The sequence below is a fragment of the Taudactylus pleione genome, unplaced genomic scaffold (assembly GCF_031769625.1).
Source record: "Taudactylus pleione unplaced genomic scaffold, aTauple2 ptg000041l, whole genome shotgun sequence".
In the NCBI taxonomy this organism is placed as follows: Eukaryota; Metazoa; Chordata; class Amphibia; order Anura; family Myobatrachidae; genus Taudactylus; species Taudactylus pleione.
Window position 1 is genome coordinate 10,038,925 of NW_028284443.1, and position 25,033 is coordinate 10,063,957.

The 25,033-nt window shown below is 43.4% G+C and overlaps 1 protein-coding gene across 1 annotated transcript in view; it reads left to right on the plus strand.

Annotated features, from left to right (window-relative positions):
• Positions 1–25,033, plus strand: part of GRM8 (glutamate metabotropic receptor 8) — a 1,218,298-nt gene that overhangs the window by 27,983 nt on the left and 1,165,282 nt on the right. Inside the window, exon 2 of the mRNA XM_088457648.1 lies at positions 18,663–19,509. Coding sequence (XP_088313774.1) covers positions 18,985–19,509 — 525 coding nt within the window. The 5' untranslated portion in view covers positions 18,663–18,984. The remainder of the gene's footprint in view (positions 1–18,662; positions 19,510–25,033) is intronic.

Genomic DNA, 25,033 nt, shown 5'->3' on the forward strand with positions numbered 1-25,033 from the left:
CCTGCCTGATGGCCCCCGCCGGATTAATTAGCTGTGACAGATTACCGTGGCTAATAGATTACCGGCCTTCAGCTCACATACAAAGGTGCAGTGCAAATACTGGTGACTTCACAATTCTACTTTTACATACTGTATATGCTCCTGCTTTTATGGTAGCCATGGATTACCAGACAGATGTTGTGGACATGTTTGCATTGTCTGATGGGAGAAGTTGGGAAGACCAAGGGTGTTCCTTGCTAACTGCAGATGGGACCCAAGAGTGTGTCTACTTTTGTAAGAACAATCTTTAATTTAATGGGTCAAGAAAGGTGTGGAGAAGGCCAATGACACATTCCCTGCATTGTGGTAGGGCACACAGCATTTTTCTATCTGCATAAGGACATGATTTTCTACTTCCTCAGTTTCTGGATATTGGTTTCAACCCATATTTTTAATTACTGTATATACATTTTGCACCGCCCAGTTACAATGATCTGAAATACACATTACTTGGCACACCTTGATCAGTTGTCAAAAGAACGGTGTATAGAACTTACAAAAGTGACAAACGTGATTAATGCTGGGCACACACTGGCCGATATTTTGAAGTAGTATCGACTGATTTTATGGTGTAGTTCCAAAGCCTAGAAAGTGGGTGTAAAACCTTGCAATGTGATACAGTAAGTGCACATATAGTAATTCGAAACTAGTACCCTGTCTATCTAGAGATATTAGATTTCTGTTGGGATAAAAGATAAAAAAGAAATCAAGCAGTATTGAAAGTGATAATGGCTTTCATAGTCCTTCTCAGCATGACTGATGCCAGTTAATGTGGTCAGTGGATGACCAGGCACACAGCTCAGCTATTGCCTCCTGATACGGATATATTCCATAATACTTTATAAATATCTGGTCATTGTAATTGTAGTTTTAGAGTCACAAATCAGATTGTCTGATAGCTTTTGTGATATTGCAGCACATGTGATCAGCGTTAGCTATATCCAGTCAATAATCCATTGTTATGTGTGTTGAATGTAAATCTAGGGATACCAAAGACATATGTTTCCTATCATTGCAAGGTATTTCCATAATGCCATTTTTTTACAATAATAAATTTTAGAGGACCTTGCTTGAATGATCTTATGTTAAATATGCATATTTGCCACAAGTTTTATGTTTGTTTGCTAGCAGGCTGTAAAAGCGTCACTAGTATATTCTCCCTAAAGGTTAAACAAAAAGTAGTCCATGTATCTTGGGAAATATATATAAAAAATCTAAATGCTTTATTTTCATCCAGAATAATGAGTATTAAGCTGGAGTGATAATTGTAGGAATTGGTGCATACAATATTCTGAGAACCTCTAGGGAAAATGTTCAATCTAATAAAAATATATGTTGCATTGGGCAATCGTGCAATATTGCATATAATATTCTGTAAAGCCTGGAATACTGTATATTGTTCACATTTATGAAGCCTTGAAGATAAGTAGCTAATAATTGCTAATATTTCCTATATAGATTTTATTGATACAATTCATGAATACCTGTAAACTATGCTCAGCGTGTCGTTCGTTATGTTAACTTAAGAGAGGTAAAACAAAATACTTCTTCAAAAACAAACCTATCTATTGACTGTGGAAATTTTGTAGATGAGGCCAAAACACAACGGAACTGAGGGCCTGATTCAGACCCGGAGGCAAGTGGCCGTTCGCTCGTCCGCCGTACGAGCGGAAAAATTTAAATTTAAGCGCTCGCTCGTATGTTCGCTCGTAGCTAACCTTCCGCCCCATATTCTCCCAACCCCTCCTCTAGCTAGTGAGCGTTCAAAATAGCGAGCATCCGTCTCCTCTTTGGTTGCATTGAGCGCTCGCACAAGTCAATTCCGGAAGTGGCCCTGTCATTTTTCGATTGCCTGCTATTTCATTCTGCAAACATACTTGAATCGATTAATGGCAATCAATATATTAATTACCTTAATTGTTATTCACATGTTTGCAATCCTGTTTTTTTTTTCAATGTCAATAAACTTTATTCTTGTTATTGTGTGTCATTTCATCCGCAGAATACGTACGGTTTGACCAAGGGGATGGTTTTTCGAAATTAATTGTATTTTAGAATGCTGCTATTGTTTTGCTTTTTATTTTTATAGGCAGATTTTAATACTTTCATTTGGATATTTAAATTAGCTTACGCATGTCACTGCATCAAGCCTATCATAACTCACATTATATTTGTGAGGGTGTAGGTCACATGACTCATACAATAACCAATAAAATTGTTCCTGTTAATTTACAAAGTAGATTAGCCAATCAAATTTTTTCTAGGACCTTTATTAAAACTGTTTTGTGTAAAATAAATCATTGCCATCATGAGAGCCGCAGCTTTTTGTCGCCGTGAGCTCCTGGTCCTCACTGAGGTGATGGACCGGAGAATTACCGAGTATCCGCACCCCATCACCAACCTCTGCAAGCGGCTGGCCTACGCGGAGGTGTGCCGCCTGCGTTCCATCAGCTGTCGCCGAAATATCGGCCAGCTGGAACGCAGGTGGTCGGATCTGAGGCGCAGATCCCCACGCCTGCTGGCCCGTTTGCGTCTCCAGATAGTTGAAAGTAAGTGTTTCTGTGTATGTTTTTTTTTTTTCTCATACCTGCATGTGCATGTTTACAGTATAGCCGTGTTTGTTTATTTTGGACATACCTGCGTGTGCATGTTTACAGTATAGCCGTGTTTGTTTATTTTGAACATGTGTGCATGATTACAGTATAGCCCTGTTTGTTTTTTTTGGACATACCTGCGTGTGCATGTTTACAGTATAGCCCTGTTTGTTTTTTTCGGACATACCTGCGTGTACATGTTTACAGTATAGCCCTGATTTTGTTAAATTTTTTTTGTTTAAATTCCAAATACTAAAAGGCAATTTGTAATTACAAATGTTTTTCTCCATCATTTAGGGGCACAGTGGAGACTCACACATCGCAGACGTGTGTCTCGACCCCTATCCCCCACTCCCACCCAAACATCCTCAGCCCACTCTTCCCCAAATTCCCCCTCCACCCCAGACCTTGCCACCCGTCAGTCCCCTCCCTCTCCTCACATTAACATCCCTCCAACTTCCCCCTCCACTCAAACCCCCCCTCTCTTTTCCTCACCCTCCACTTTATCCCACATTACCCCTCCTCCTTCCCTGAGCCACTGGCCCACCTCTGATGATGAGGAATTCGGGGCTCCAGGCCCAGTCAGCAACGTTCCCGGTATGTTTACATTTTAAACTATGTTTTTTTGTTATGTTTGTTTTATTTTGGTTGATGTTGTCCTTTTGCCTGTGCATTTCAAAATAGTAAAGTAGTTCCAATGTTTTTTAAAAATATCTTTGTGAAACAATGTCAAGGATGTTTTCCCCTTACACATATGACACATGTCCAAACACTCACACTTGTGTCTTTCTTGTTTATGCTACCAACAAATGACGTAGTTTGGCTTAGTTTTTTTGGGGGTATTTTTTTAGGTTTTTTGTTCTTCTTTTTGGGCCCTTATTTGATTTAAATCTTATCTTTTTGCATTCCTTTTGTTTTGGACATGTTTTGGTAACTGATGTATTTTTTTGGTATTGTCTGAATTTTTGCTTGGTTGTTAAAATCTAAATGAAGGTGTCATTTTAGTAATCCTCACATTTTTTTAACCCACAGAGGACCAGAGACATAACGAGGCAATTGCTGCTGGATTAGTGGATATACGGAGCCATGTAATTGCCATGCTGGTGGCATTGGACCATCTTTTGGCGATCCTGCGCCACTAATATTTTTACAAGCCCCCCCAAAAATACCCTAAAAATAAAGTTTATTTTGATTTATTTAAGTCTCATTCCTTGTTTGTAAATCTTAGATTGTTGAACCTTACATAAGTCTACTATTTGTCCCTGAGTTTTTAAGTAATGTACATTTGTTTGTAGAAAGCTCAAGTAAGTATGCAAACTTGCACATTAAACACATAACAATACCAATAGGTTTGTAGTATTAACCTCCAAAAGAGATAAAAAATTTTTTGGGGTAATGTAAAAATTAAAGCTACCTGCTTAGGCCTAGAATGTACAACATACTGATTCACCATAATACCTTTGGGGTTTGTTTTGCACAACAAAGCAGGGTACTAAAGTTTACAAATTAAGAAATTACAGTATTAGGCATTAAGCAACTTTGCATTTTTTGAAACAGGTTACACTTGGTTGTAATTTACGATGGAAATGGTTGGGTAACGTTAAAAAATTTTTTAATGCACACAAATAATAAACACCAAGTGAATTGACACCAAAACCCACAAAAAAACAAAATCAGGAACTGTTTTAAGAAGTAGCATGCCAACATGAATCCACAAATGAGGAGAAGAAATCATTGTTCCCAAAGTTATATCCAATGTGTCCACATAAAATCATTTGTGTTGATCAGCTAATATGTATGGATTTTTATGGTCATTTTAGGGAATAAAACAAAAAAAAAAGTTAAAAGTGTACATTAAAATATTACATGTCTACATTGTGTCAATTAAATACATTTGTTGAAATAATTACCTAAATAATCTTGCAACAACTTCATCGCGTATGGCCCCCCCACATACTGACCTCCGACCAATGTCGGGGGGCCGTCCTCAGGCAAGGCATCCTCTGGCTGCATTGGGACACCACTCCTTATGGCTATGTTGTGAAATATCCCACACAGGACCACAATTTTCGGAACCATAGCCGGCAAATACATGAGGTCACCACCAGAGCAGTGGAGGCATCTGAATCGGCCTTTTAAAAGGCCAATACAGCACTCCACCACCTGCCTGGTGGCTGTAAGTGTGGAATTTTACTGACTTTGTGGCCCTGGTGTGGGAACCAAATAAGGAGTGAGCAGCCAGGGCGTGCAAGGGTAACCACTGTCTCCTGTGAAAATATAAAAAACAACATCAGGACCATTGTGTACCAAGCTTTGCATTGGTTTCAACAGAAGGTGTCAACTTACCCAGAAGCCACACATCACCAGCTTGTAGGTTGTTTAATTTGTGCCAAATCCCTGATTGCCGGATGACGAAGGAATCATGTGCACTGCCTGGGAATTTGGCATTCAGGGACAGGATCTGGATCGAGGCATCACATACCACCATTACATTCATCAAGTGAAAGTGCTTTTGGTTCCTAAATATAGCCTCCAGCCTTGCTGGAGGCTGAAGTGGTATGTGAGTGCCATCCACAACGCCTATGATGTGTGGGAAGCCAGCTATTTGGTAAAAATTAGCCTTCACCAATTTAAGGGAACCCATATCCAATGGCATTTTAATAATATGATGGAGGTGTTTAAAAAGTGCCTCCATCACTGCCCTCAGGATCCTTGAAAAGGAGGATTGGGATATTCCTGCCACTATTCCAACGGTGGTTTGAAAGGATCCTGAGGCACAAAAATATAACACCGACATTAATTGCGTAAGTGGTGGTATTGCTGTAGGACTGTCAATTTGCCATTCAAGATCACTCTCTATTAATGAGATAGTGTCTATGATGATTTGTGGCGGAAGACGGTACCGCCTTAACACCTCATCATCTGGCATTCCAAAAAGGGTGACACGTGTTCTATATATCTGGGGCCTTGCAGGCCTACGAGGCCTATGCCTGGGACGAAGTTGAGGTTGGTCGGGTTCTGGAACCATGGCCAATATAATACGACCAACATCAACCTGAAATGTTAAGCCAGGTAGTTATTGTTTTAGACAAATGTGTTATGAAAAATATACTTATCTTTTCAAAGAAAACCAAAGATTCTTACAGGCCTGGGTCTTGTCATGTGAAAAGCAACCTACATTTCAAAAGTAGAAAATATTTTTAAGATTAATTTAATAAACTAGGAATTAAGCCAAATATAGTTGTCGAAAATTTAGAGAAGGAGCACACATTAGTTCGCAAAATAGTACACTACATTTAGAGTTAAGACATGATTTTACACTGAAAAAAACCACACACATTAGTTTGCAAAATAGTACGCTACATTTAGAGTTAAGACAAGATTATACACTGAAAAAAACCACACACATTAGTTCGCAAAATAGTACGCTACATGTAGAGTTAAGACATGATTTTACACTGAAAAAAACCACACACATTAGTTCACAAAATAGTACACTACATTTAGAGTTAAGACATGATTTTACACTAAAAAAACATACACATTAGTTCGCAAAATAGTACGCTACATTTACAGTTAAGCCATGATTTTACATTGAAAAAAACCACACACATTAGTTCGTAAAATAGTACGCTACATTTAGAGTTAAGACATGATTTTACACTGAAAAAAACACACATTACTTAGCGAAACATATGCTAAGACCAACACATCGAATTTGTTAATTCATAAAACCAAAAAAACTTACCAAAAACAGACAAATATCCCAAAGTTAGAAAAGGTCACTTGGTCACTGCAAAAATAACTGTTAAAAAAAAAAATAGTTAAAAAATTAACACTATTTACTAATAATTTTTTAGGGAAATTTTTGAAATACTTACTCAAAAACATAAATAAAAATAGAAAAAAAAACGCAAAAATGCTAACGTAAACAAACAAAGTACTAAAAAAACAAACTTAACAACAATACCAACTACTCCTTCAAGAAACCACAAACCACGAACAAACCACTACACCGAAAAACCTCCAACAATCCAAAAATGCCACCTCGAATGGAGACACACCAAGCCATAAATAGACTTTATTTTCCCGCTCAAATTAAGGATGGACAATAGGAGCGCACAAGGAATGATGCGGCCGAATAATGCTGACGCATGTATAAAAACGTCACTGAAGGCCAAAATCGGTCTGCTACATTGAGAAAAGACAATGAGTACAGAGCAGCAAAGTACTAGCCAAGAGGCGCCATGTAATTATTTTCTAAATTATGTGAAAATTCTTATGTTTAACATTACATTTTGAAACATTTAACTTTTAAAATTTTTCAAGCATTTAAAAAAAAGGTGTGGAGGATGCCATGGAAGAGGCTGCTGGGCCTAGTAGGCAAACTAGGGCCAAAAAAAAAAAAGACAGCCACAATTCACAAGGAAGGAGATGGAGGTTTTGGTGCAAATGTGCAATGACAACCTGGCACAGGCACCAAGGAATATGGGTGCAACCCAGAGATGGAAACTGTGGGACGACATAGCCAGTGCTGTCAATGGGGTGGGTGAGTTTGAACGTTCAACCCGGGAGGTCAAACGCCGGTACGTAAAAACTACATTTGAATAAAAAATGGTTACAGGGCCAAATACTGCAGTAATAATGCCAACATTTTAACCAACAGATGGAGCGACTTCAAATATCGGCTTAAACAAAAAATGGCTGATAGGGCTAGGCATGCAGTGGGAACAGGTGGGGGTCCCACCCCTGTGTCACTTGAGCTCACGGATTTGGAGGAGATGGCCCAGGGGTGTGTGCAGGATGAGGAGGTGTTTGGCGTGTCGAACATGGATACCGACATGCCAGACTTTGCGGCTCCTCATGTTGCCCCAGGTAAATGTTGTAATGTTAACAACTCAGAAATGTGTTTTGTAAAATATCTCGTTTTGAATTTTAATCTTTTCTCTTTTTTCACACAGAGACACAGGCGGATGAGTCTACTCCAGAGGAGAGTTTTGGCCGCAGAATTTCTTCTGGCTCTGCAGGGGAGGAAGCAGTAGATCCGGCTGGGGACCCTGTGGCAGACAGTCCAGGGCATTCCCCCTTGCAGGCAGTGGCCCTCCTCATTGATCTCAATGTTAAAACGGATCAGCACACCGAGATTCTGCTGAGGATGGATGCCAATCTGCTATGGGTGGCGGATGCCCTGGAGCAAAATACTGCGGCCAACGTGAGAATTGCAAATGCCCTGGCGGAAAATACTGGGGCAAACATAAGAATTGCAAATGCCCCTGGAGCAGCTCGTTCGCCAGCACATGTTGGAGCCGGCCTACCTTCCTGCCGGAACATCAGGACCCTCCACCTCTGGCACAACAACACCCATCCCTCCAAATGTGCCTAGCCCTATGCCTAGTCCAGAGACCACAACATCTGCCTCTGGCCAGGCCAGCCGAAGGAGCTCCCGGGCCCGTTCCGGCTCCCTCCAACCCCCGGCCAAAAGGCCTAAAAGGCGATGACAGCACTGGCTAATTACCCCACAATCCATCTCTGTGTTTGCCCCATATTCCTTCATGACAACAACCTCCCTCTCCTTTCTTGTGAATTGTATTGTTTTGATTTTTTAAAGTTCAAATGCCACGTATTTTGTGTGTGTGTGGGCCAAATAATTTTTAATTTTTTTATCCTTATTAAAAATATGTTTATGGCAAAAAAAAATAAAAATGGACACAATCATTTAATAAAATTATGAAAAAAATCTGCAAAATTCTATTGATGATTTATTCCAAAACGGGATAAAAGGTAATCCCTCAAACAAACTTAGAAACAATACAACGGAAATAGAAACATTTAATTTTGTAAAACAAAACAAGGGTTAAAAACAATTTATGAGTTTGAATTAACACTTAGCAAAAAACAAAAGGATGATTGGTTTCTTGTCCTCCAAAAAAATAAGCAAATAAACAAACATGCGTACAACATTGTTTCTCTAAAAATTAAACAGTTCCAAATATTTTAAAAGCCCCCCAAAAAATAAAAATCGTTAGCTAATTGATTGTATGACCCAGAAATTAGCAGCTGAGTAGTTCACCTGCGTTTGGATTTTAGCTACTAAAAAAGGTCTATTTCCTAAACACCTTACAGGCACATTTGCAATTAAAAGATTGTTTTTGTGGCCTCAATTGATAAATCGCTACACCATCGATGAGCCCAGGGAAGTACGAAGAGACCATCATCATTGTGGTAGACTATACCAGACCACAAGCTGAGCGAGCAGTCTTAATGGAAATTGGATGAGACAGTTACGTATCACTTGTTCCGTTCACATTTGGCGCTCGCATAAGATATTTTATGTACGCCCAAAAAACACCTTGACATGCCTGTGTTTTTCCATCTCCACCCCCGTCACCACCCCAAAACGGACAATTCCGTCAATCACATTTGACATGTCACTTCCTGTTCGCTGTGTCTACGATCGACTGAAAAATGACCGCAATCAGACGTACGCACATGCGCACTGTTACAACGACGCATGCGTGGTTGTACAACATCGACTGACTACGAAAGAGCGGCCGCTTACGAGCGGCTCTGAATCAGGCCCTGAGTCACAAGCAAGTCGCAATGTACATGAATCGCATAGATATTAGCATTCTGCGTAGGAATGAAGGAATGAAATGAAAGAAGTTGGCTTTTGCGCATGGCTGGATCAGGTATCTGATGAAGATTGCTAGTGCATAGGCATTGATACATACATCGATGGACCACACTTTCCATAAAATGGCTGTTTCTAGGTGGTAATTGGGCGATGACCATACAATTGCACTGAACTTTATTGTCTTGTGGGAATGTCATGGGATTGTCGGCTGATTTCCATGCCTATTGTCAGCATGCAGATGGAGATGGGATGCCTGTTGCAGCTGTATCTTTTGCACCCAGCAAGGCACTGGTGTAGGTTCAGATACTAATGGTGACGGTTGCAGCAGAAGATATAAGCACAGTGGGCGTGATAGGCACATGCAGTGTCAAAAATGTTTACTATACAAAGGCACATTCTTGCAATATCACAGTGTAGTAAGCAGACATCCATGGCCACAGAGCTGTAACTAGACATTTTGGTGCCCTGTACCAGAAAGTACATTGGTACTACACCTATACTTTAAATAGGGACAGTGGAACATGGTCTCGCTGGGAAGGGGCATGACCACACAATAGTACCCCCTATTCAAATTGCACCACACAGTAGTGCCCAATATTCACATTACATCACACAGTAGTGCCCATTATTCACATTACAACATGCAATAGTGACCCTTATTCACATTATGCTACACAATAGTGCCCCTTAAACAGGTTACACCATAGAGTAGAGCCCCTTATTCACATTACACCACACAGTAGTGACCCTTATTCACGTTACACCACACAATAGTACCCCTTAAAGACGTAACACCACAAAGTAGTTCCCCTTATGCACATTACAGCCACACAGTAGTGCCCCTTACACATTATGTCACACAGTAATTTTCCTTGCACATTACGCCACACATTAATGCCCTTACATATTATGCCACACAGTAATTCCTCTTACACATTCTGCCACACAGTAATGCCCCTTACACATTATGCCACACAGTAATGCCCCTTACACATTATGCCACACAGTAATGCCCTTAACATATTATGCCACACAATAATGCCCCTTGCAGTTACAGGGAACAGGGATATCACATTTGCATTGGGGGTAGTTACAGGGTGCATAGGGGATAGTTTCATGGTTTCAGTTAGAGGATGAGGGGGAGAAGTTGCAGGGGGTGCTGTTACAAGGTGCAAGTTACATTGTGTGTGGGTCACTTACATGGGGAGCAGTTACAGGGTGCAGGGGTGACAGTTATAAGGTGTGGGGGTTTCAGTTGCAGGGGGACAGTTACATTGTGCAGGGGTGGTAGTTAGAGGGTGTAGAGGTGGAAAGTGCATGTTGCAGGGATGGAAGGAACAGGGGGGCATCTGTGTGCAACTTATCATTCCTAAATATTAGCAGCATCCCTCAGCCTTGCACTAAGGGGAGATGAGGGTGATGATATTGTTACTCAGTGTTACCAGCATCAGGACTCTGCTGCTGCTGTACATGGTGTAAACAGGAGAGGAGAGGCTGTACATGGAGGAGCTGGAGATGAGGGGCATCCAAGTGGTGAGTTGCCGAGAGCATGGAGCTTTGTCTCACGAGAGGTAAATCTCCTCTTGCGAATTCAAAAAGCCAGAGCTCCTCTGCGCTGCAGGATGCTGACAGACGCTGGCAGGTTGCCAGTGCCTGTCATACAAGAATGGTAGGAGAGTGATGCGCAACTGGGTCATACCCACATACGGCCAGCATTATGGGTAACATCCCGGTTATTTTAAAGCCCAATTCACCCCTGTCAGTGAGAACGATTAGCCGGGCACACTGCTAGTAAAAAACATAACAGAGGGTGCCTGGCAAATGGACTCTGTGGACGCAGCCAGTTCCGCCCACAGAGCATCCTGCTTTCTGTGCAACGGCACCAGCTGCACCACCCTAGTTACAGCCCTGCATGGCCATACAGACAAGTGGACGTGGGTGCATCCAACTTAGATTTAGCTTCAATATTTTATTTTCTGTAATGCAGCAGTCTGGAAATTGTACGAGTACTGTTATTATATTATTATTAATGTTGTTGATTTGTAGGGAGCCACAGTGCTCCACAGCACCGAACAATGGGGAAAACAGGGCATACATAAAACATGGTTATACAAGGCAGATATAACTAATTCAGACATGAAAAGGGCAGGGAGTAGAAGAAAACATCTTATGAAATATCCAGTGAAAGGTGGCTCTGAACACTATATTCTCAATATTGCCCTTAAGGGTGAAGCATTAATTTAATTTAGAAAAGTGCGCGGACAACCGTGTTTTGGTTTTAGTTCTTATTCAACGTTTTGATTTGGTTTTGCCAAATCCACCCTCAAATGTTTTGGATCTGAATTTTTTTATAAAAATGTGATAAAAACCAGCTAAAATCACATAATTTGGGCCTGTTTTTGTTCCTACAGTATTATTAAACTCAATAAAATTAATTTCCAGTACATTTTGCTCACAGTTCACAATATTGTTTTCAACCTTACAGCCAAAGCCATGACGCCCAGGGAGGCACTTAAATGCAATCCAAAGCCTTAGTTTGGTTTTTAAATCTGAGCTCACAACTGACTGCAGAATTGAACCAAGACTTGGTTTCACTCAGAACCCCTAAGTGATTCCGAACTAAGGGCCTGATTCAGAGCCGGACGCTCTGACAGAGCACTTGCTCTGAATCAGGGCCAGCCTTCTGTTTTTTTAGAGCGGCCTCCTGGCCGCTCGCATAGCTGTGGGTGACCACCCACAGCTATAGCGAGCGGCCATGAAGATGGTCGCGATGGTCAAGACCATCGTGACCATCGGGCTTGCAACGAGACCCTTGACCCACTCCCACTGACATCACTTGTGAGTCAGTGGGGCCGGCTCCAGACGGTAGGAGTTCACATGGGAACGCCTCTGTTTGGGCAACCACTCCCCCGGCCCGCCCAACAAATGGGGCGTGCTGTCACTCAACATCGACAGCACGCCCCCTTTGGTACGAGACCCAGAGCGATGGTTTGTCCGTTTACTATCCGGGTCTCGCGCATGCGCACTGGGCCACCATCGACCCGCTTGCGAACGCTCAGTGATCGCGAGCGGGTCTGAATCAGGCCCTAAGTTCAGGTGTGTTCGTATTTCAGCAAAACCAAACTGCACATCTCTAGTTTAATTACAGTATATCATTTTCTAGTGCATTCATCATAGAAGGGACACTGTAACATAGTACAGATCAATATAAATGTCATCTACGTTACTGCCATGAAGCAGCAGTCCCAGGTAGAGTGAAAATTGGGTGCCATTCAGAAGCTGATCAGAAACTGTAATAATCCCTACACATTTTAAAGCAGTGAATTAAAAAAGATTGTTGGATTAGGTGATTGTGTTTACAGCATAATGAGACAATTTATAGCAAAACATTTTCGTGAAATGTACTATGTCAAATGTTCCCTACTTGGTGATACAATGTGACACTTGTAAAATAGCTATCAATTTTATCATCAGTTTGAAAAAAAATGTAAATATTGTTTACTTACATTCTCTTTATATAACACATTATATAGGAAGAGTTAGTATATGGGGTATTGTAAGACAGATATAGGCCCTGATTCAGAGCCGGACGCTCTGACCAGAGCGCTCGCTCTGAATCAGGGCCCACCTCCATAAATCAGGGCCCACCTTCACGCGCAGTGCACACCATCGACCCACTTGTGAGCGGACAGCCGCTCGCGAGTGGGTCTGAATGAGGGCCATAGTCTTTAAAGAAGAACATGTTGGAATTACAGTATATTCTGGACCCATAATGACAAATACTGAAAAGTGAAAACAGAATGAGTAGGCTAGCGTGAGATTGACTAGCCATGCCTTACAATCACATGCTTTGGGTGACACAGAATTCACCACTACAAATATTACCAGCAAGACACATTCAGATATAGCAACTGGCTGAATATTAACATTAAGATTTGCATGTTGGCATATTACTGCTGCCTCACAGCACTAAGGCCATGCGTTTGCTTCCAACCAGGGAACTATCTGGGGTTTGTATGTTTTAACCATGTTTGCCTGTTGGGTGTTCCATTTCTATTATGCTGTATTAGAATCCATTATCAATCCAGTACACTAAGCCCCCGGTGTACATTAATGAAGTTCTGTGTGGTTTTGGACCTTTTTTAGGTAAAGGAGGTCAGTTGACAGAAAACTAGTACAGGCCAATCTCCATGTACATGAGGGAATACAACAGTGCATATTTATTGGAGAGCAACAGTGATTGTATGCCCCAGCATTAATTTCTAATTTGCTGTTGAACTATGTGATGCTTGTTTGTTTCATAGGGCTCTATTTACTACAATCCGCATTGGTTATGCAGATTGTAGTGCGATATTACCGACTGAATTTGCATTGCGAATTCAGGCAATATCACAGGGATTTACTACAAATTCCTTGCAGGGACAGAGCTTGCGATAAAGCTCTGTCCCTGCGAATCCCCTCCGCACACTAGTCACAGTATTTTCACAGAAAAATACCGTGACAAGTGCCCCGTGCATGCGCTGACCGGCCGCCGCTAACCCCCCCCAGCGCTAGGCCCCGCCCCTGCAGACCCCCCCTCTCCCTTAATTACACTTAACTGCATGATCTGGGCTCCGGTGATGTCCTCCATGTCCTCCGGTCAGCTGACATCCCATACTGCACTGGGACGACCGGGCCGCAGTGCAGCATGGGAGACCAGCTGACCAGAGAGAGGACATCACCGGAGCCCCGAACTCCGGTCCCTGGAGTCAGGTCAGTTTGTTTTTTTTACTTTTTTTTTTTTTTTTACAGTGAATCAGCGTGTGGTCTGTTTAGACCACACAGCTGATCACTGGGGCTGGCTCCGGGCTCTGCTCTCCCCGTCAGAGCGGAGCAGGAGCCCAGTAACTGGGGTAGACCCTGGATAATGCCACCTCCAGGTGGCGTTATTATCACAGGGCTTTCCCCGGTATTTTTTCACAATTTATTTTTAGTAACTTTGGCCAGATCACAGTTCCTATTACAATTATGGGAAATACGACCTGCTTACTAAAAATAAGTGATACTTAGGGGTTGGAGTAGAATTTTACGAATTCTACTCCAATTGCCCTGTAGTAACTTTAGGTGAAACTAAAAAAATGTGAAAAGGGTGTGAAAACACCCTTTTTCACTTTATTTTAGTAAAAATAATGTTAATAAATAGAGTCCTTAAAGAGATGATGATGTGAAAACCACTTTATTAAACATTAAACTTGATCTTGATCCACAGTAGTCTAATTCAGTGCTTAAAGGGGATACATTTAAGAAGCCGGCGGCCGCTATCCCAACCGCCGGCTTCCCGAATCCTCTATCCCGCCTAGGGTTAAATGACAGGCATCTAAAAATAGACACCTGTCATTTTCCCGACGCCGGGAGACAGGAGCCCGGCATCCCGATCGAAGATTTAAGGCACCCGGGGGGGACTTAGGGTGAGGCACTCCCCCGGGAGGGTTAGGGTTAGGCTAGGGGGAGGGAGGGTTAGGCTAGGAGGAGGGAGGGTTAGAGTTAGGCACTTGGGGGGAGGTTAGGGTTAGGCACCCCCCCGGGGGACTTAGGTTTAGGCAGCAGGGAAGGGGGGGGTTAGGGTTAGGTACTTGGGGGGGAGGTTAGGCACCCCTAAGGAGGGTTAGGGGGGATGGTTAGGTTAGTTTATACTTACCTTAGGGATGATCGGGATTTCCAGCGCTGTCGGGCTTCCGCTGCCGGGCTCTGCTCTTTTGTCGGGCTGCCACAGCCGGGAATCGAACTGCCGGTCATGCAGCAGCCAGGATCCCAGACCGAATGCGCTTAAAGTGGTCCTAGAAAAGTGGTGCAGTGCCCCCAGTAGTAGTGACCCTTTGTGCTGTGCCCACAGTGATAATGTCTCTTATTCAGTGCCCCAATAGTAGTGCCCCTTATGCAGTGCCCCCAGTAGTGGTGGTGCCCCTTGTAGTAATGCCCTCAGTAGCAATGCTCCCCTATGGTAATCCCCCCAGTAGTAGTGCCCCCTGTAGTAATGCACCCAGTTGTGGTGCCCCCTGTGGAATGCCCCAGAAGGTATGCCCCCTATAGTGCCGCTTACTCCAAAAAAATAAAAAAACAATACTTACCTTAAGCCCCGCTCCTGCATGCCTCCGGTCTGCCTGCCTGTTCCGAGTCTTCTGAACTATGGGAGACACATCACGACATCTCTCCCATAGTGGCCATGGGAGGAGCGGAGCCAGTAACTGGTGCTCAAGAGTGAGCTCTAGCCTCCGGCTCTGCAGGGAGGGAGCCAGGTGCCTGCTGGTACCAAAATCTCAGCGGGCACCTGGCAAATGCAGTCTCCCTGTGGTGGCGGGCTAAGGTGGGTCAGAGGAGGCAGAACTGGTTCTGTCTCCAAATAGAAGTGACAGAACGCACCACTTGTCTAATGAACAATAAAAACTCTCTCTACTTCCTTTGTACTTGAGCTGCCATTGTCCAATGTCTTGATCTGCCATAGTCCAATGAGAAGTGAAACATTTACCTTTTTGTCTTAATCAGTTGTAGCCTGATGTAATTGAGGGGAAGCCTGAGAACAATGCACACACACACTAGAGCTGCCCCATACAGCATGATCAATACAGCATTTTAATGTCAGTGGGCAGAGCTGGCCCTAGGCATAGACAAACTAAGCAAATACCTAGGGCATTTGGAATGCCTAGGGGCATCCTAGACCACCTAGGGTTGGTGGAGATTTGGTACAGGCACAGCCGGGGCACCTGCTGCCGGCTGGATAGAGACTCTGGCAGCTGCTACTGCCGCTGCGCTGTGTCTGCATTGGAGCTCACCTGACAATTCCGATCAGGCCTGGCAGCAGCAAACAGTAAGTGGGCAGCGGTGGAACAGCTGGCATCAGTCTGCGTTTGCGGGTGCAGGAGACCCGAACAGCAGCTAGTGGTTAGCGCCAGGCCTACTTTGGGGCATCACCCAATCAGATTGAGCTTCTGTGCATGGGCAGAGGCTCAGTCAGGACTATAAGTAAATGGTTCGCAGGAGGGCTGCTGCACCATGGGCCTTTGCGGAGCTCGGAGTAGTGAGTCACACCTCACGGCTCTGGGCTCCGCCTCCAGCAATCATCACACATAGCTCTGGCCTGTCAGCCTGAGACACGAAAAGCGAGTCTGCCGCCCGCGGCTTGCTGTACTTTGAGTCAGAAGGCTCTGCAGGATGCACTCAAGTAAAGTAAGTTTGGAACTGGGAGAGGGCCAGGGTGCTATGGTGCTCATTGCTGGGAGAGGGGAGCTCTGCTGGGATTGGGGTGGTGGGCGAGAGTGGGTGCTAACACTGTGCTGTGCTGGGATAGGGGGGTGCTGTGCTGGGTGAGGACCCCTTTTCAGGATACCACGGGGAGGGGGGCACCACCCAAAACTTTGCTTATGGCCCTCATTTGGCTAGGGTTGGCTCTATCAGTGGGTAAAGAACCATTTATGCCAATACAGTATATTACTAATAACAAAAATAACTATTTACTAAGCCTTGGATGTAGATAAAGTGAGCGGAGATAAAGTACCAGACAATCAGCTCCTAACGGCCATGTCATAGGCTGTGTTTGAAAAAATGACAGTTAGGAGCTGGTTAGTTGGTACATTATCTCCGTTCACTTTATCTCCATCCAAGTAAAGAGACCCCCTACTTATAATAAGGTAAGCTCAGGATAAAGTTTATCTCAACATATACAAATGAAGGTGCAATAACATAAAACAGCAATGTTACATAAATAAAAGAAGGGAAACCAGCGCTAAATTATTTAAAAATAAAAATAAAACTAGATGGATGGTATCAAATGTATATAATAACAAATAAGCATTTATTGTGCTAATTAGCACTTAAAAGAATACACTTGGTCACAAATGTATTCATAAAATATCATTAGGACAAACAACATTAAATACACAACACATATATAAAATACTATTATAATAAGTCCACCTGTGTGTTTGTTTTAGCAGCCGATGAGAGTCACACAGAGTCTCATCGGCTGCTACGCTGCGGCCCACTGCCGGAGCCTCCGTCTTCCGGCTGCCTCAGTGGCTGATGGGAGAGACAATGACATCTCTCCTATCATGCACAGCGGGCCGGCCCGGGAGCACGCCGGACGGAGGAGCAGATGCCGGAGCGGGGATTAAGGTAAGTGGAGATTTTTTTTTTTCTTGTTTGTGTGTGTCTGGAGGTGGGGACGACTACTCCTAAGGGTACTGCTGGGGGGGGAACGGACTGCTACTAAGGGCACTGCTGGGGGAAGAAAGGACCACTATTAGGGGCACTGCTGGGGGGGGAGGACTACTACTAGGGGCACTGCTGGGGGGGAACGGACTACTACTATGGGCACTGCTGGGGGGGAGGACTACTACTAGGGGCACTGCTGGGGGGGAAAGGACTACTACTAAGGGCACTGCTAGGGGGGGAAAGGACTACTACTAAGGGCACTGCTGGGGGGGAAAGGACTACTACTAAGGGCACTGCTGGGAGGGATCGTACTACTACTAGGGGTACTGCTGAGGGTACTACTAGGGGCACTGCTTGGGATACTACTGGGGGCACTGCACACTGGTGGGACCACTACTGGGGGAAACTGCATAGAGGAGGGGTACTACTAGGGGCACTGCACACTGCTGGGACCACTACTGGGGGACACAGCATAGAGGGGGATTACTACTAGGGGTACTCCTGGGGGGGACTATTGTTGAGGGGGGACTGCTACTGGGGGCACAGCTGGGCTGTGCTCGGCTCTGTGTGGCTTGAAGGGGGTCCCCGCAACTTAGTTGCCCTGGGACCCCCACAACTTAGTTGCCCTTGGGCCCCCACAAGCCTTAATCCGGCCCTGGTAATAGACCATGATTATTAATTATTATCTTTTTTCCCATTTGTCAGAATTTATAATACAGATTATATTACACATAAAATGCAAAGTAGGCCCTGAGAATGTGCTATAGTACTGTATTTACTTATTTTTATTTCCCATTAGTGGAAGGGAATTTGTATAGCTGCCAGTCTGTTTTAGTTGGATACTACTCACGTGTGACTGTATTGATGCTATTTATTTGATTGATATTTTTTATGGATAGAATACAGTACCTTCCTAACATTTAGTAGTGAAATTTTTTTTTTTTTACTTTATGTAAGCCACAGAAATTGTTCATATCAAGTAATGGAACAAATTACAGTTGATTTTTAGCACAAATCACATTTAGCATTGTCTTCATGGTCATTGACCTGAATTAAGCAAGGTATGCAGTGCAGGAAATGAGTCATGGTACATTCATAGTGCATCTGTTATTTCTGTTTATCTGCTGAGGTAATGCTAGCTAGCTATTAGGCATATCTGGAGGGCAATGGCAATTATTAAAATATATTTATTTTTATGTGTTTTTCAGGTGGACTTTACCAAATGAGCCAATAAACAATTATGACTTGAAGACTACAGATTCGCATTGAATTATAAAAAAAAAGGAATAAAATGAATGAAGTATCTTACAGACATACTTCATATATTGGATAAAGCGAATATAGTACATTGAACTGGATGTGTTGATTACAGTGTTGTGGCTGCTACAGAAACTGCTGCTTTATCTGCTAAATGCTCCTATATTGTCACTTAATGGGCACTGATGGTAGCATGCAATAGGTACAACTTGAAAGGATCTACATTTTTGCATAATAAAATACATCTTTGGCTTTTGGATTGTGAGCACTGGTATGTCTTCCGCAAACTTTTCTTTGGAAAGAAAACCATCAAAGTCTTGTCCTTGCATTATGTTGCTGGTCATAAGGCTGTGTTGGATTTTAAGCCTGGTGCAAACAGCGGGCAGTCAAGAATATGCTCACTCCATTCGAGTCGAAGGGGACATTATTCTTGGTGGTCTCTTCCCAGTTCATTCAAGAGGAGAACGAGGGGTGCCTTGCGGAGATCTCAAAAAAGAGAAGGGAATTCATAGACTTGAGGCAATGATGTATGCCATAGACCAGATAAACAAAGACCAGGAACTACTATCAAACATTACGCTAGGGGTCCGGATACTTGACACCTGCTCAAGGGATACATATGCCTTGGAGCAATCTTTAACCTTTGTGCAAGCTTTAATAGAAAAAGATGCTACTGATGTTAGATGTGCCAATGGAGATTTACCTATTTTTACAAAGCCGGATAGAATATCTGGAGTGATAGGAGCTGCAGCAAGTTCTGTTTCCATTATGGTGGCTAATATATTAAGACTTTTTAAGGTAAGGCATTTCTTTATATTTTTATTTAAATCTGTGTTTGTATTGCATTGTCTATGACAAGCAGACTATTTCCTTGAAGCAGAATAATTTATGCAAAGCTTGCTTCTGTTAATGGTTTACTTTGCCAAGCTCTGAAAGCAGCATGTGTTACTGGAGTACTGAAGTAAATGAAATGTTTGTCTGCCAAGAGCCTTTGCATTTGCACTTTCTCGTTTTAATGACCCATTTACCTCTCTTAGTTCTGGAATCATCTTTGCAGCACAAGAATATAATCTGGTGATGCACAGTAATTTTGTACTTTCTGCAACAAGATATGTTTTTGAGTTTCTCTCATAACCTGTTCCAAGCCGGCAACTGAATTAACAAAATACATCGATCAATAAAATCGGTAAAGAGCATTGTGTATATTGTGTCAGACACAAGGATATGTAGGCTAAATGCGACTCCCTTATGATGCATGAATAACACATAATACCTTTGTAAACTCTACTTATTCACTTTGGCAGCTGTGGTGTAAGAAGCATTGTACAGTTAAAATGTCTTTGGTAGGATGTGTTTATCAACATTATTTCTGTGATTTACAGTAGTTTTGAAAATGCTGTTTTCTTAAATCAGGTGAATGGAAATTGGCAGTCATCTTGCATGCAATAACAGTATTAAATCACCTAGCCTAGGAAGATAGGAGACTCAGTTTTCATAACAGGATAAGTATTGAATTCCATTTACTGTATAGGTATGTAGTATTTTTTTTGTACTGCAGAAAACTTGTTGTGAATTACAATACAAATTTTTAACTTCATGATTTATGTTAAATTACTAATATAAGGGGTCATATATTTATATTTTTGTCTCGGACATATTTAATTAGTATACCTTCACCCTTTTGTGTTTGTTATGTCATCCAGTAATGGGATGCAGTTTATATGCAAGCGGATGGGATGCCGGCAGTCGAAATACTGGTGCCGTAATCCCGCCGCTCGGGATAATGCTGACGCCGATACTCCGAAGCATATCAGGATACTGGCGTTGGCATCCCGACCACCAGAAAGCCAAATGTCTAGACGACAGTATGTATGCACAGTTAGGATTAAGCACCCCTGGGGAGGAGATTAGGGTTTAAGTACCCCCTGGGGATGGTTAGGGTTAGGCTACGGGAAGAGGGGTTAGGGTTAGGCACCACTGGGGGGAAGTTAAGGTTAGGCTCCCTACCTGCGCCTGTCGGGATTCTGTACCATTTGGCATTCCAGCATCGGTATTTGAACCGGTGGCCATTCAGCCGCCGGCATCTCATACCGATTCCCTAGTAACACAGAGAGTTAGTTTATATATTACTGTACATTATCAAATATACATTATTGTCCTTTTTATGCTGTCTTATGCTTCCTTCTTTTCACCTACAAAATAAAATATAACAACACATTTAAATAAGCAATACCTATCTGTGAAACTGTATACCTAAATGAACATTAACGTTTTACTTTATGCATGCCATACAAACATTCATGACATTTGCAGAGGGCCTAATTCAGACCCGCTCGCGAGCGCAGGATGCTCGCAAGCGGGTCGATGGTGCCCTAATGCGCATTCGCACGACGGAGGGAGCTCCGTCGTGCGCATGCGCGAGACCCGGCAAGCGACGGGTCTCGCACCAAAGGGGGCGTGCTGTCGATGGTGACTGACAGCACGCCCCCTTTGGTGGGCGTGGCTTCCAGACGGAGGTATTCCCATAGGAATGCCTACCGTCTGGGTCCTTCCCCACTGACATCAGTAGTGCTGTCAGTGGGAGTGATTTTGGCTCTGATAGAGCCAAAATCACTCCAGGGCTTGCGGCAGCGAGACCCTACCGCAGGGTCTCGTCGCGATGGTCTTGACCATCGCGACCATCATCATGGACGCTCGCATAAGCTGTGGGTGGTAACCCACAGCTATGCGAGCATCCAAGAGGCTGCTCCAAGTTGAGGTAGGAGGGCCCTGATTCAGAGCAAGCGCTCTGGTCAGAGTGTCCGGCTCTGAATCAGGCCCAGAGAGTGATGTATTGAGGGTATGTTTGGTAGATGTTTGGTCTCAGTAGATTGTGGTTTTAAAGCAGAAAGTCCACCAATCACCTTGTTAATTTGGCATTATGTTATGCATACTAGTCCATTGACATGCAAACAATTGTAACATTTATCAGTGAAATATATTTGTATCTTATCTATGGAAGAAAACCATTTGTAAGTAAATTTTTTATTTTTATGTCTTTTTAACCTTTTTAGCAGTAATCTATTAGGGCCAGATGCTATATTGGATATATTCCAGTTTGCATAGCATAAAATTCATAATGCCAAGAAAATATCTGCACGCATACTATATAGTATGTAGGTCTGCATGAAACGGTCACTGGAGTTAAGGGGCATAATAATATGGGGCCTTATTAAGCAGTGCACGGAGATTCCTGAAGGTCAGGAATCTGTACATGTGAAGAATGGGTACTGCATGATCAGACCATAGGCGACTTTATAATGGGTGCAAGGTGTGCGGTGCACGCGGGCCCCTGGGTCCAGGGGGGCCCACACCGCACACCCTGCACCCATAGTAAATGATATATTATGCTATTATAATAATATACTTACCTCTCCACAGTTTCCGATGTGCTGCTCCGCAGAGCAGCAAAAACTCACTGCCATTTTCCCAGTGATCTGTGCATGCGCAGAAAAGATATCCCTCGGAAATTAGGCATAGTTGCCATTTTCCCAGAGACCTGCGCATGCGCAGTAGATTCTGGCATGCAGCCAGAATCTACAGCGCTCAGTGAGCTGACAGAGAGGAGGTGGCCCAAACGGAGACTGCACACGGGCCCCCTCCTCTCTTAAAATTCCCCTGGGTCAGACGCAGAGCAGCAGCAGTCAGTGTTTTTTCAGTCTGCTGCAATTTGGGGATGTGGAGTGGGCGGTGACAGCCTCTGTTTTCTAAAACGGAGGTGTGTCGCCGGTATACAATCGGGAAACCGGCTGCCTTAATACCACCAGCCGACTTCCCGACTGCCATATCCCGGTGAGTGTGAAATGCCGGGCGTCTAGATGTAGACGCCTGACATTTCCCCAACGTTGGGAGACAGGCGCAGGCATCCCGGTCGAAGGGATGCCGGGCGCCACAAGTGGACAGCCGCGCGGGGGGGGTAGGTTTAGGGCACCCGGGAGGGAGGGGAGGGAGGGTTAGAGTTAGGCACCCCCCGGGGGACTTAGGTTTAGGCGGCGGGGAAGGGGGGGTTAGGGTTAGGCACTTAGAGGGGGGATTAGGGTTAGGCACTCCTAAGGAGGGTTAGGGGGTTAGGTTAGTATAAACACCTTAGGACGATCGGGATTTCCAGCGCTGTCGGGCTTCCACTGCCGGGCTCTGCCGGGAATCGAAGCGGCCGGCGGTATTTCATACCGATTCCATGTCACCACCATTGGGGGGAGGGAAGAGGCCAGGATCTTTGTTGGCAGACTAAGATTTCCTGGCCTCTTTTGGACATCTTTGATGGCCGGCCTGCGTGAACGCCATGGTCACTGAGCCGGCAAAGGATCCCACAGATGATCCGATGCTGCGTCCGTGGATGCAGCTCGAATCATTAATGCATGCAGGAGACATGACACCTCCTGCTTCACTAACATATGAGGTATGTGTATTAAATAATGAGACTGATTAAATAACTCATCTTTAATTATTGGTATTACAAATTTAATGTTTGTCCCCTTCAATATACTCCCCATTTGCACTAATACATCGCTGTAGTCTCGTTTTCCACTGGTGGAAGGCATGGAGCAAATCAATTTCTGTTAGTTGTTTCAACACATCTGCCGTTTTCTTCTTTACAGCATCAACTGATTCAAAATGTGTCCTTTTAAGCACTGATTTAACTTTTGGGAAAAGATAAAAGTCGCAAGGTGCTAAATCTGGTGAATATGGAGGATGTTCTAGTGTAGTAATGTGATTGTCAGTCAAAAACTGCTTCACAGAAAGCGCTGTGTGAGCAGGCGCATTGTCCTGGTGAAGAATGAAACCATTTTTCCACAGTTGCGGCCGTTTCTTTCTGACTCTCTCAGCTTTTTCAAAACTTCATTATAATAATGCTGGGTAACGGTTGTGCCTTCTAGAGAAAACACAACCAAATTAAATGGTGACTCACAATCAACTGAACATCATAGAGTGTTGCTGCTTGTCATGCAGGTTCAGACAAGTTCAAGGTTACTACATATGCAGTTAGAACCGGTTCTGACTGCTTTGTTTACTAGGTGGAATGACAGTCTCGTTATTTTATAGACATATCTTGTAATAGCAAGGATGGAATTGCAAAGCGGCTTGCGTGCAGCTTTGCAATTCCGTCCAGTGCTAAATCACCCCCATAGTCCAAGTACAATACTGGAAGGAGTTGTTTGTGTAATTGAAAACAGATGTAAACCGATATAGAGATGCATATAAGAGTGTACAAGCCATATCTATTGTGGGTGCTGAGGGGACAGTGAAAATAAATGCTGTTGATGATGACATTCACTAGCACAACCTAACTGATTAGCTTATTGCAAATTTATCTCAGAACCTGATAGGTGCTGTGTAACTACGTCATTTTCCAAATATATCCCCATTTAAAAAAAATAAACTTATGTAAATACCCATTAAACCTGATTTAACTGTCCCACTGCTACCACATTGATGCTACACTTGCTGAAGCTGCCATGCTGTGAATATCCCGAAGAAGGTTTCCGAGCAAACCAATAAGTTAATATGGTTGGTATAATGATTTGTATAATGATTTCTTAAAAATACTTTAACGAATGCTTTTTGCTTCAATACGTCTGGAGAGTGCCCTTCAAACTGCAACTGCAAATATTATATGTATGGACTATATTAAGACTGAACATTAAGGAGCACCCCAGCTATTTCCACTGATTCGGATGGGAGTGCAGAACTTTATATTATAGAGATATTTACTTTGGTGAAAAACAGGTGGTTATTTACCAATGTTTTAATGCCCAAACCGGCCTTTTCATCAGGGTTTATATACCCTGATGAAAAGGCCAGTCAGGCCTTGAAATGTTTGTAATAAACTACCTCTTTATTCACCAAAGTCCATTCAAGTGCCACCTATTCCATTGGTTATGGATACCTGTATATTTATGCCATTATAAGAAATACACCACGGCATAATTGCTATTGGAGCTAAGAGTGCCCTTCTACATGTTTGTAGCATTGGTGAGCCACTGAATTATTTGCTGGGAGGGTGGGATCCACCCAGGCAAGTTAAAAAAGAGGTGTCACACCTATCTGGTGCCAGAGGATACAGCCCAGGAGGCCTGGAAGCCAGTGGGCCATACTTGCAAGAAGCAGGCAGGACTCTGTGCCTTTGTGTGAAGTTGTGCCCAGAGTAGCTGACTTTAATAGTTAGAGGTGAAGAAGTGAGGTAGTGACCTGAATGGGGTGTAGGATGTTTATTTTTTTCTGTTACTGTATGCTGACGATATTAAAGCATTACTTTGTTTGATATAATCTGGACTAGTTGAGC